This window comes from Podarcis cretensis (genome assembly GCF_951804945.1).
Source record: "Podarcis cretensis genome assembly, chromosome: 3".
NCBI lineage: Eukaryota > Metazoa > Chordata > Lepidosauria > Squamata > Lacertidae > Podarcis > Podarcis cretensis.
This window is the reverse complement of record NC_137172.1, coordinates 58,982,696-58,996,397: the sequence shown is the minus strand read 5'-3', so window position 1 is coordinate 58,996,397 and position 13,702 is coordinate 58,982,696. Positions and strand designations below refer to the sequence as shown.

General features: G+C 46.2%; 1 protein-coding gene across 1 annotated transcript in view; it reads left to right on the top strand.

Annotated features, from left to right (window-relative positions):
* Positions 1–2,334: 2,334 nt before the first annotated feature.
* The window catches only part of PPP1R14C (protein phosphatase 1 regulatory inhibitor subunit 14C), a 43,551-nt gene continuing 32,183 nt past the window's right edge, over positions 2,335–13,702 (top strand). Inside the window, exon 1 of the mRNA XM_079971583.1 lies at positions 2,335–2,802. Within this exon, the coding sequence (XP_079827709.1) occupies positions 2,527–2,802 (276 nt within the window). The 5' untranslated portion in view covers positions 2,335–2,526. The remainder of the gene's footprint in view (positions 2,803–13,702) is intronic.

Here is a 13,702-nt window from a genome sequence, read left to right as displayed (position 1 = left end):
CTTTTCTGCCAAGTGAAAGAATTGGTGGTGTCACCTTTCATTGAAGGCTCTTTCTCCTTTAATAATGCATTATTCACAGGTGTAGTATCATCGTTTACTGTCACTGGGTGCTAAACTCAGAGCAACTGCCGGAAGAAGAAATCACATTTACCCACTCATATTGCAAAGGTTACTACAAATGTATTTGGCAAAAATCTGTCGAGAACACAGTAGAGTTCTCAATACTGCAGTTACCAGGGTAAGGGAGATGAGAGACATGGATGAAAAGGTAATGCAGGGTTTGGTTTGGTTTGGTTTGAGACCCAATTTTATTCCCCAAGTATGTCTCTTAAATGTGTGATAAGAGCACTTTTGAGCATGTGCAGAGTGCTTTCCCCTCATCACTAAGTAACCACATGTCTGGGACTAGTGGGGGCCAAGAATTTCCCAAAAACATGTTTCCAGGTCCAGCTCTGGGATGAATGGAATGGAATATTAATGTCTTTGCACTGTTGTGTTAAAGGAGTGCAGACTGATCGATATTATTAACACCATTTCCAGACATCACCACCACTATTAAGATTGCTATTTATCATTAGTAAAATATTCCCTGTGGCAATTTTCCTGGTATCATGTAGTTGTTTTGTAATTACATTCTACTAAGACATACTAGATTGATCCCTGACTTGAACAGGTCCTCCATTTAGGTTTTGCTGCTAGCTGTTACTTATTGGTGGCAGTTCCTGGAATCTGCTTCAGAAATGGCCATCAAGCCCTGGAATCAATCTCTGTTCCGTATAGATTTATTTATGCACATTTAAGGCCCTCCCCTTCAAAAGGCTAAAGCTGTGTGAGAATAAAAAGTGCCATAAAAATCCTCATTAAAACAGGATAAAAGTGTACCAAGCTACAATTACATTTAAAATATAACACCCCCCCAACCTGTGACCTAACCTTAACCTACAAAATCCAGCTCAAACAGATCTTACTGGAGATGTCCAGGCTTCGGGCCAGCCAGCACGTTACATTACTATTGTGTTTTATGGCATGTTAGACATGCCTCTTTCTTAACAAAATCTCCTAGAGTGGGATCCTGGTGCTAGGAAGGCTTCTTAAAATACCCTCCTGCCTAATAGAAGCTTTATGGGGTGATTAACTGTAGGGAAAAGGAGGGCATGGAGGGGAGGGCATTTAAATCCCCTCGCCCTGTGTAACAATCAGGATTGTGTTTCTGGAGTTGATTTTCGTAAAGGAGATGGCAAACTCACTCTTAAGCACCTTGCACAAAACACTACAAACATTATTTGTAGCCACTGAGAATCAGGTAGAGGGCCACACACACTGCATATTTTGTCACCACTTTTGTCCAGGGGTGTATATCCTGTGCTCCCAGCAATAGTAGCTGTGTACACACCATACATTGAAAGTACACCCCCCCACCACAATCCTGGGAACTGTAGTGAGAGGTCACAGAGCTGCAATTTCCAGAAAACTACAATTCCCTGGTTTCTTTTCTGGGGGGAGGGTATGGGCTTTATTGCGTGTGCAGGACTAGCCAATTGCCCGATGCCATACAGTAAGGTCCAATGTCTCACTATTCCAGTTTAAGCCCAGTGTAACTTCAGTGGTTCCCTATGGTGACTGGTAGTGGCTATCCACATATTAGCCTTCCTAGATTTAGCAATGCAGAGCGTTCTGGTATCCTTAAGCGCTACATCTGATGCAAGTTCCATCAGATGTAGCTTGTGCCATCACTGCTTTTGTTCTCCCAGTATAAATCTCCCTTCCGTGTAATTCGTACAGTCCCATCCTACCCCTGTTTACTTGAAAACCCCTCTGGGTGTCAGTATTTTAAAGGAACAGGGTGTCTTTGAGAAGGACCCACCTGCATGAACAACTAAACAACTATCTGACTTTTAGAAGACATTTGAAGGCAACCCTGTTTAGGGAAGATTTTAATGTTTGATGTTTTTATCTTGTTTTTAATATTCTGTTGGGAGCTGCTCAGAAAGCTGGCTGGAGAAACTCAGCCAGATGGGCGGGGTATAAATAATAAAGTATTATTATTATTATTATTATTATGAACAGGTGGGAGGAAATTCAGCAGGTGAACCTTGGGCAAAGCTTCACCTGATGAATTCCAGCCTAGCCACTATGCAGTCACGAAGTGGTAGCCCTAATGAAGCTTGCTTACTTAAAGGCACAAGAGCACTGGCAACGGGGAACGTTGGTAACCCCAAGAAGCGCTCGAGGGGGGCGGGAATCTGCCTGACGTCAGGCGGGCGGCGAGTTGCGCCTTTAAGGCGCTCTCCCCGCCCCGTTTCCAGGCCGCCGGACGCCCCGCCCCTCCTTCCAGGGCTGAAGCGGCGGCGAGCGCAGCGCGATGCGAGGCTGCGAGCTGCAGGTGCAGGCAGGGCTGGCAGCGCGCTGTGGCACGGCGGCGTGGCGGGCATAGAGCACCTCGGCGGGCAGCCGTAACAGAGACCCCGCCAGCCCGAGACCCCCGGAGGATCGGGTCTCCCCGCGCAGCAGGGGCTGAAGCAGACCATGTCGGTGGCGACCGGGGGCAGCGAGCCGGGGCCCGCCGCCACCGGAGGAGGCGGAGGGAACCGCGTTTTCTTCCAGAGCGGCGGCGGCGGCTCGTCCCGGGAAGAGTCGGTGGCCCCGTCGGCGGCGGCGGTGGTGCAAGTTCAGCAGCAGCAGCAGCAGCGGCGCCACCAGCAGGGCAAAGTGACGGTCAAATACGATCGCAAGGAGCTGCGGAAAAGGCTCGTGCTGGAGGAGTGGATCGTGGAGCAGCTCGGGCAGCTCTACGGCTGCGAGGTACTCCTGGCTGGGGAACTGATCCCGGGAGGGAAGGAGGGAGCCTTCGGGGTGATCGGGGCCCGGATCCGAAAGGCAGGAGGGAAGGGCGCCCCGTCGAGGCCCCCAGACACGCCCCACAGCCCTCCGCGGCTCCCGGCTGGCCGGAGAGCGCCCAGCAAGTAGGAGCCACAAGTACTTTAAATCCGCCCTCCCTGCCTCGGGAAGCGGCATCCTGGCGAGCAGGGAGACTGAGCAACACGCTGCCTCTCCAGCGCCTTCTACAAAACCGCTTTCCTGATTTGATCGCATTTTTTTTTAATTAACCTGCATGCCATTTTTAATCCTCTCATTTGCATATTGGGGATTCCTTTTCATCACGGTCGTTTTATAAATTGCACCGGAGTGTGAAGATCTCCCTGGCTGAGGAAAACGCCGGGAATGTGTGTGTGAATCTGAATGAAGCCACCTCTAAATGACATTCCCGTGTTCTGTCTCCCCTTCAGCTTCGCCCTCTTAAGGGTGTGTGTGTGAGAGAGAGAGGGGGGGGAGCTATGCAAGATTCCCACTTCCCACCACCAAATAAAGGGGCACGTTGTTGCCACTTAAAACAAATCCGTGTCTATTTTGCCCTAGGTGTGCTGAGTGGGCGGTTCTGGGGGTTCCTGCATGCGGCGCTTCTCCTCGGGATCATGTGATGCTCATTACCCTCCGCGCTTCTGCCTACAGCGGCTTAGCTCAAATCCTCGGCCGGCAACGCGGAGGAGCGCGCTCACTTCTATGAATGGTTTATTTGCCTCTTTCTTGGCTCAAAACCCCACCAGCCCGCCATACCACGTACTGTTGATAATGATATTCATTAGTGTACGCGGAGCTGTCGGCTTGCTAACCTCTCAGTGTGATCTCAGATCGCAGGTTTAAAGTGCAAAGAGATGGAAACTGTTTTAATATCTGAGGCCAGCCTTAATTTGTTAGGCTAAGTGGGCTCTCCGCTTTCGGATAATGCGTAAAATGGGGAGGACATCGCAACCAGTGAGTGCTTCTGTCAGGCTTGCATACTAACTAGAGGTCGTATGTTACTAGATGTTTCTGTAAGGAGAGGAGCATGGGAGGTGGAGTGATTAGATATATTTTTAAATCGTGAGTGTTGCCTACCTTAATCTTGTCTGTAGTCAACTTAGTGCCAGAGAAAAAGAACCAGATCAGTGCCTTTGGGGGTTCATTTCAACGGAGTTGGCAGTCCTTTTCTCCTACAGAGCCTGTTTCATGTTGGAGTTTGGTGGAATGTGTCCAGGCTTGTGCTTGGACATGTTAAATGAGAATGTTGCTTATTCCCTTACTTGCATGTTGGGAATTTTCCCGGTGAAAGAACAGTGAGTGACAGTTCAGTATGTATAATGGGGAAAGCAAGAATCTCCTTTCCTGGGGGATGATGAGTTGTCCCTAAGGAAGCCAAGTGCTCATCAGGTTAGCAAATAGTATCTTGCACAATTTATATTTGATTGGAAGAATGAATGCTTAATTTCTAGCAGGATTGAATTGCTTTTGGAATTAGGTTCTTTTGACTTTGCTATGATAGTTAGCTTCTGTTCAAATAGCAAATTGGGGAAAGAGTGGTTGTGTTATTTCCGACTATAAATTTCTTAAAGAATTAAATGAGTACTGTAACTATATTACCTTCAGGACATATCTGAAGGCAGCCCTGTATAGGGAAGCTAAGGTTTAATGTTTTACTATGTCTTTATATATGCTGGAAGCCACCCAGAGTGGCTGGGGCAACGCAGTCAGATGGGCAGGGGGAGTACAAATAATAAATTATTAGTATTATTACTATAAATAACAGCTGGGAAGGGGGTTATGATTTAGATCAAAACCTTGGTTGTTTGGGAAATGGAGACTTGCAACTCTGCACTATTTTCCCAATGAAAATTATCCCCCACTCTCAAGCTGCTATTTCCCCAATACCTTGTCAAGGGGGACACAGGTATCATACCTGTAATATTGTCCTATGAAACAAAGAAGCTTGTGGTTGATTGTAATTGGGATTAATGGTTCCAAGGTGGGGGGGGGGGAGCCAAAACTCCTTTCCTCATCCTACCCTGACCCCCATGGTCCAGATTCAATTCTCTCTTTTCCCCTCCCAAATTTGTGCGCTGTTCAGTTGTTGTTGCTGTTAACAATCTAAGAAATGGGCTATTTACAGACCTCCCATATCTAGTTCTAGTGATGACCTTGGAAGTCTAGTTGTCATTGAGGTGGCAAACCTGAATCTCTGCTGAAGTATTTCAAACTCAGGGTGAGAGCTCATTGAATGTAACTCCATACAAAAATCCTGTGGAATTAGAAAACTACCGTAAGTTAGGGCAAAGGGTGGTAGCTTAGTCAACTCACTGACATGCTAGTGTTTTGTAGCAGCTTATCACCCTGCTGCAATGCTCCATGTGCACACACTTAAAGACCCCCCCTTTTTGTCTCACTGAGGGCCAAAGTGGAGGTAGTCGTGATTGTTCACACATTCAGCATATTAATGGATAAAGGTCTACTTTTGTCACAAAAAGAAGTATGCTGGGAAAAAGACTTGAACTCTTTACACTTCGCCTCACAATAGTTTCAGGCACTTCCCTGCCTGTTTCACTCCAGTACATGAGGTGAACTTGGCTGGAGAGAGCAGTCATTGAATGGGAGAAGGGTAAGACATTGGGGGAGGTTCAGAATTGGACACCTCCCCTCCCTGCTTAATATGTGAATGAATTAAGCAGAAGAGCCTGGTTGGATCAGGCTGAAGGCCCATCTAGTCCAGCATCATGCTCTCACAGAAGCCTGCAGGCAGCACCTGAGGGGTACCTTGGGTTACAGACGCTTCAGGTTACAGACGCTTCAGGTTACAGACGCTTCAGGTTACAGACTCCGCTAACCCAGAAATAGTACCTCGGGTTAAGAACTTTGCTTCAGGATGAGAACAGAAATCGTGCAGCAGTGTCAGCAGGAGGCCCCATTAGCTAAAGTGGTGCTTCAGGTTAAGAACAGTTTCAGGTTAAGAACAGACCTCCAGAACGAATTAAGTTCTTAACCCAAGGTACCACTGTATTGCTTTCTCTACTTGTGATCCCCCAGCAACTGGCATTCAGAGGCAAGCTGCCTCTAACAGCAGAGGTGGAACATAGTCATTGTGTCCATTGTAACCAATGATGGTCCTCCATTATGGCACTCCACATGTAGCTATTTCTATAGCATTTAGAAATAGGCCAGAAAAAGCATTTGGAATGAATTCTCTGTTTTATGTTCTAATGGCTTATTGGGCATCTAGCCTAACTGAAAGCTGGTAAAGACTTAAGAACCCGAGGGCAGGCTTCATTAGAGTTTCTTGCAGCACACATCAAAGGAAAATGTCTAAATATTAATGCAGTGTAGAATATACATCTTCCATTGTTTTAAGTGAAGTGTACTGTCGTAGCTGGAAGAAGCTTTGTCAGTAAATTGTGCCAATTTAGATCTTGTTCTGATGGTTTTGTCTTATTGGGTGGAGCCACATAGTGCAACACTTGCACAGCTTGTCAGGGGCGTTATTCTATACAGCTATAGTTGAGTTAGGTATGGTGTTCAGTGCTTTGGCAAGACTGGTCAAGGAATCACCTGAAGTCTGCAAGATGTGAAAGTGAAATGTTGCCGTGTCCTTCCCTTCTAACTTCAGTGCTTCTGTTCAAAGTGCCAGCCAGCCTCAATGATATGGAAGGTTCAAGTGGGAGAATTCATGTCTTCCTGCCCCACCTTCCACTAAAGACTCTGTGGCTCTTGGGGGAAACATTGAGTGTTGCTCATTCCTCCTTTGATCATTTTTGGGAAGTGTTTAGCCCCTTTAGGTGCATCAAGGCAAGTGGTAATTTTACTGACCGTTCTGGTTATAATAAGAAAAGGAAAATATAAATACAGTATATAATTAGGGCATAAGCATAATTAATTTCAGAGACAGGAAATGACTTTGGATTCATACATGTGTTAGGTATAATTATTGTAAAATAAGTGGTTAATAAAGCTGCAATTTCTTATGCCTACAGGAAAGCAAATCCTCAGACAGATTGTGATGATTAAATGCTCAAGCCAGAAACTTGTTCTGATTTCTTCTTCTTGCCATTCTCATGGGGGGGGGGGGAGATTGTAAAAACCTATTCTATTCCAGATAATATTTTCAGCAAGAAAGGTAGCATTAAAGTTGTGCACTTTTAACATGTTGGTGCTTAAATAAGCAAGTTCTTTAATCTGAAAAGTTCACGTGTGTTATTAGCAATAACACACATTTGAATATTTGGAGCCTCTGAAAGGATGAGGCTAGAAAAGTATGCTAGAAAAACCTTGTTGATACTTGTAAGATCAGCTTGACTAGTCCTCTCATTATAAAGGTTGCACTTTGATTTCTTGGATCAAAAGTGAATACTATACATTTGCTAGAATCTGATCAGCCCCAGGCTTGCATTCCTGGAATTGGTTTGGCCCAGCTCAGCTCCATGCAGGCACTGGCACCCACAGATCATGAGATGGTACATGGGAGAATGTGTGAATGGGTGAGCATTCTGGTGTAAGAGTTCTTCACTTTGTCCCAGGTTAAAGGTAAAGGGACCCCTGACCATTAGGTCCAGTCGTGGCTGACTCTGGGGTTGTGGCGCTCATCTCACTTTATGGGCCGAGGGAGCTGGCGTACAGCTTCCGGGTCATGTGGCCAGCATGACTAAGCCACTTCTGGCGAACCAGAGCAGCACATGGAAACGCTGTTTACCTTCCCGCCAGAGCGGTACCTATTTATGTACTTGCACTTTGACGCACTTTCGAACTGCTAGGTTGGCAGGAGCAGGGACCGAGCAATGGGAGCTCACCCCGTCGGGGGGATTCGAACCGCCGACCTTCTGACCAGCAAGCCCTAGGCTCTGTGGTTTAACCCACAGCACCACCTGCATCCCTTCGTCCCAGGTTAGGCAGAACTAAATGTTAAGCTTACAGATCATAGCCATGGTAGCTGGTTTATAACACTGCGAAGGCTTTATCCAGGCATTGGCAAACTCGGCCCGCCAGATGTTTTGGGACTACAACTCCCATCATCCCTAGCTAACAGGACCACAGGTCAGGGATGATGGGAGTTGTAGTCCCAAAACATCTGGAGGGCCGAGTTTGCCTATGCCTGGCTTTATCAGATGGAAAATCCATGATGGCCTGTTGTATGATCTGCCTTATCTACACGCATCAAAATATTTGTGGTGTTATTTTGGTACTTGAATATATTTATTGACCTTAAATGCTTTTGGACTTATTTTAGATATAGCTTCCCTAGTATGCCACCTCTCCTAGCTGACTTCAAGGGCAGATGTGGTGGAGGATGCAGATGACTAAGTTTTCATTAGTAACTAAGTCCAAAAAAGCCTCAATTGAACTACCTTTTTTTGGAACTGGACACTTCCACAAAAAAGGGAAAGCATTATTCAGTGCTGGGAAATTGTATTCAAATCCCCAGTACCGCTAAGACTTTTTTGGGTACCAAGGATGCTAGGGTGATGTAGTAAACTGGCTGGACATTATGCAATGTCTACATTTGGGGGAAGGCTTGTGTGTGCATGAGAGGAGGATAAGGGCTCTTGTGCAAGGATCTAAGCCCACATGGTAGTGATTGTTGAAGACCCTGTGCTGCGCCTCTGCATATTAAGCTTCACTTGCATATGTTTTTGAGGGATCTCTTCACTTTCTTTCTAGCAACTTCAACAGCATAGAGATGCAGACCAGTGCTCAACAAGAAGCCAAGTTCACACTGTTCTATAGCTTGTCATAACCCTTGCCTAAAGCAGTAGCCTTTGCTCTGATGCGGAGTTGCTGGCTGGATCAGTGGCAGATCTGTGGACTCAGAACAGCAACCTAGGCCCCAACACTGATGGCCAGCCCAATCATTAGTCCAGTGGCACTGGAGGACAACCCAGGTCCCAGCATCATGACCAAGCCTGAGCCCCACAGATCAGGAGCAGTGAAACATGAGACTTCCCACCTCCACAGGTCTCGGGAGTTTGTACTCTCTAAGCATGCATCTCCTGAGGAACCACCCCCCAAGATCCGGAGGGACCCACATCCCCAAATCACTTTGTCAATTCAGGGAGCACACCTGGATGGACTTCTCAGAAGGGCTCTAAACCAGAGGCAAAGCACTCCTTCTGGTCTCAAGATGCAGACAACAGCTAGTATCTCATAGAAACCACTTGTGGCCGCGTTAAACCAGTTTCCTAGATCAATTGTTCCTGGTGGCCGCATCTTGCCCTATTTGAGAAACTGCGGCTTAGACAAGATAAATGCACTGCATTGCAAAGCAAGGTTGATGACTAATGTTGCGACTGGCTAACTTTGCCCTCCAGAATCTTAAGTGCAGGTCATTCCTCTTAATAGATTGTAATGGGTCTGTGGATCACTCACGCAACACGACTCCTAGAAGCTGCAATTTTAATAAGGTTTAGTTTACGACAAAGTAGTTTGCAATAAAAGCTTGCAAACAAAGTGATGTTTAAAGCTATAAATATTTTCTGACTTGACTCTTCAGAGAATGGATCATATCTGGAAAGTGTTGGGTAAAGGCTTTAAAAGCATTCTTTATGGTGCCTGTTACTTTAAAAATCTTGAAACCTGATGTGAGTGAGATGATGATCTATATTTAGAACATAAATAAATCATTATTCAGGGAACCCTTGTCTTTTCTATTTTTAAAGTAATGGATATGGTAAAACAGAAGGAAGTGATTTCAGGATGGCTAGTTACTACAGTAAGAATGCAACTTAATTACTACAGGAAAAGGAAAATGCTCAGTTCAGTGTGTATATGCCCCCGTCTGATCAAAAGAATCTTGAAACTTGATGAGGTTCATTTTTAAGCCAAGTCCCAAACACAATAGTGTGTGTGTGTGTGTGTGTGTGTGTGTGTGTTAAACAGGGTCACATCAGAATACATATCAGCCTGTTTGTTCCAGGGACTCTAAATGGATTGGCTTGATAGAAAAAAAGCAATCTATACTTCATACATTCATCATTGTCTAGCATACTGAGGTGGGATTAATATACAATAAGAGTGTTCATTTTGTAGCTAATAAAAGTGGAATATTGAAGCCGCTACAGGAGAACTGTGTTGCTCAGCCTGCTAGCCAAAGCATCATGGTGAATTATATTTGGGGCACTACTTTGCTGCTCTGGGAGCATTTGGCTCCTTGCTCTGGAGATGATAGTGTGGAAGAAGGGCTCATGGGCAAAGTCTGCCAGTCACTGTTGATAGTATGGAGCTAGAATGGACCAATGGTCTGACAGCTATGGCAGCCTCTGAAGGTGCATTTTTACTGCTGCTTTGGAAAGTGACACCACTTGTCACATTTTCCGCTCTGGGCAGCCCATCTCTACCACGATGCCATCCTTTGTGGAACTGTCAAAATGCCACATGAAATATTTCAGGAGAAATATGCTTCTCTGTTTGATTACTCAATTGGGTTGAAATTATGCTTTAATTGCTTTATTTTAAGCTGCTTTTAGGGTGTATTCCTAAGGGCCAAAAAGTGGCACATACAATTTATTTGAAAATAAATAAAAACCTCTTATCCCTGAGGAAATGAACTTGCAGTGGCTGAGAAGATGAGCAGCACACCCACACTTCTATCCAAGATACGTATTATTTTTGTACAGAAGCTCCAGTAAGAAGACCTCTGCTGGATCAGACCAGCATTCTGCATTCTCATAGACCAACAAATAATATTGCATGCAGACATGTATGAAAATAGGAGCTGCTCTGCTCCAGAAAGTGTGCTCATCATCCTGTTAAGTACACAGTCACCTCTTGAGGAGCAAACTCAGAAGGGCGTGTGACAAGTTTTGTCAGTCGGAAGCAGAATTGTTAATTGCAGTATTTATCTCGCCCTTTCTCCAAGGTAGTGTATATCACACTCACCTTCATTTTGTCCTTGCCAAACTGTCCTGTGGGTAAGTTAGGCTGACAGAGCATGGCTGTCCCAAGGTTACCTAGTGAGCTTCCTGGCTGACTGGGGATTGCTCAGCAGTCTAACCCCTACTCGCCTGAGCAGTGTACTGACTGACTGAGCAGCTGGGATATCACAAAGGAATCTCCTACCTCTCTCTGTTGAACAGTCTTGCGGCTTAATTCTAGAAGGGGGGGGGGGAGTTGGACACCAGATGATAGTGCAAATAATGCTTTTCGATAAAGGGGAAAAGGCACAGGGGAGAAAGGCAAAACTGACAAGGACATCATCTTTTGGGGTAGAGACAGGTAAGTGTGTCTCTTGAAGCATGAAATAATAATAATAATAGTAGTAATAATAGGGGGACGCAGGTGGCGCTGTGGGTTAAAGCCTCAGCGCCTAGGGCTTGCCGATCGAAAGGTCGGCGGTTCGAATCCCTGCGGCGGGGTGCGCTCCCGCTGCTCAGTCCCAGCGCCTGCCAACCTAGCAGTTCGAAAGCACCTCCGGGTGCAAGTAGATAAATAGGGACCGCTTACCAGCGGGAAGGTAAACGGCGTTTCCGTGTGTGGCTCTGGCTCTGGCCAGAGCAGCGATGTCACGCTGGCCACGTGACCCGGAAGTGTCTCCGGACAGCGCTGGCCCCTGGCCTCTTAAGTGAGATGGGCGCACAACCCCAGAGTCTGTCAAGACTGGCCCGTACGGGCAGGGGTACCTTTACCTTTACCTTTAATAATAATAATTTATTATTTGTACCCCGCCCATCTGGCTGGGTTTCTCCAGCCACTCTGGGCGGCTTCCAACAAAGACCAAAAATACACTAAGATGTCACACATTAAAAACTTCCCTGAACAGGGCTGCCTTCAGATGTCTTCTGAATGTCAGGTAGTTGTTTATCTGTTTATTTGGAAGGCGTATTCACAGGGGTGAGAAAACCAAAAACCCACTTGTGTTGACCGCTGTTCTTATGTGCAGTTGTGTATGCTCTACATTTCACACCATGATGTGGGATTTTGGTTTGGCTGGGTGATCTTTGGGATTCTTTCCAACTCCAGAGCTCGAATTTGTTGATAGTCTTGGTAAAACTGCCCATTTCTTTCCCTTTGTTCAGGAGATTAGCTGATGGCTGTCAATAGCAGGCTTTAGCAGTGACTAAGAAAATAGCCCGAGACTATTTGGAGAAGAGAACCATGTCTGTCTTCCTCCTTTGCCTGGGGGTGTTGTTTTTAACCTTATATGTGAAGACATGGCAGTTTGGGAGAAAGGCCAATGGGAGCTGAGTTGGTTTTGGAAGCGTTTTGAGGTGCTGGTTGTCCCTGATGTGGCGCTGAACATTGGAACATGCGGTAGAGCGTTTTTATCCCATTTATTTGTATATAAGCACAAATACTACACAACACTGCTGGCCTCATTCCACAGTAGACTCAAACTTGAGTAAGCACTACGCTTCTGAAACTTCTCACCACCCAGAAATTGGGGAGCATGTAATAACATGATTAGTTTCTGTTGGATAATTCATTATCTCATGTAGTGCTCTCAAAAATTGTATATCTGTGTTGATGACAATTAACTTGCAGAAATATTGTAAACCCAGTTCTAGTTGAAGTTGAGCACATACTTGATGAGCTCCTGGGATATTAAAGTGTTTTACTTTGAATCTAACCTTGTTAGAACACAAGGTTGAAGGATAGTGTCTTGGGGCCTCTCCATATATCCTATTTATTGCACATTCATGATTATTTGTGCTTACAGTGCTACTGGAGTCGTTACATGCAGTCCTGCTCTCAGTGCTATTTGCACATGCAAAGGTTTTGGGATAGTCACACTTCTTCATTTCCATTCGGTGCATATTCTGTAACTTCCACTGAAATCCCATCTCTTTATCAGGGCTTTTTTTCCAGCCGGAACTTGCTGGAACTCAGTTCCGGCACCTCTTGGGTGAGCACCATTGCCATTATAAGAGAACAAGGGAGGCGTTCATGGTGAGTCTCGGCACCTCTTTTTCCAGGAAAATAGCAGACCTCTTTATACCACAAATGTTTGCTTTATTTTTATGGCTTCTTTTGTTGCTCTATAGCCCCTCTGAACAGCAGCAGTGTGGCTGCACTGTGGAAGTATTGCTGAACAGCTAAAGCAGGATAAATCCAGCACTAATTCTCTGTTATTGTGTCGAGAAAATGTTGCAGGATACACATGTAATAAAACAGGTGGGGAGGGGCCCTTGATTTAAAGACATGATACAGAAGTGGGTAGGGAAATGTTTTGTTCAGGTGTTGGGAATGTTGGGCTCTCCAGGTGTTGCTGAAATACAACTCCCATCAGCTTCAGCAAGCATGACTAATTGCCCGGGTTGATGGGAGTGGGAGTTCAGCAATATTTGGAGGGTCAAAAGTTTCCCACACCTGGTTTTGTTGGGCGTGTGCTTCACCCAGCGGCGGAGCAAACCAGTTGGGTGGTGTGGGTGCCCTGTGCCAGGGGGCGGGGCCAGCTGCCTGTGGGGGTGGGGCCAGCCACCTGCAGGGCGGGGCAAGCTGGGCAGGACACTCCGCAGGGCCTCAAGGAGTCTGCCTGCCTCCTCCCACTCAGACACCCTACAGCTGAGGGGGAGGCAGCGCGCGGACTGTTTAGGGCAGCATGGAGCCTGTGGGTGCCTAAGCCACCGCATTACTCCCAGGAGAGACATGTGGGTCGGGTGCACTGCAGGCCCCGTGGTGAGTGCTGCCCTGCATTTTGTCACCCCCTACAGTGGTGACACCTGGGGCGGCCCTCCCCCACCACACACCCCTTCCTCTGCCCCTGTCTTCACCCACTACAACGTATTTTCGGAGTCTGTGCCAAAATTGGAGTGATTGGAGGGTCTCCTTGCACCCTCTTGCTAGCAAGAAAAGAATATTTTTTGGTGTACTGTTTCAATACATGAAAAGAGTTTAGTTGCAGAAACTGAAG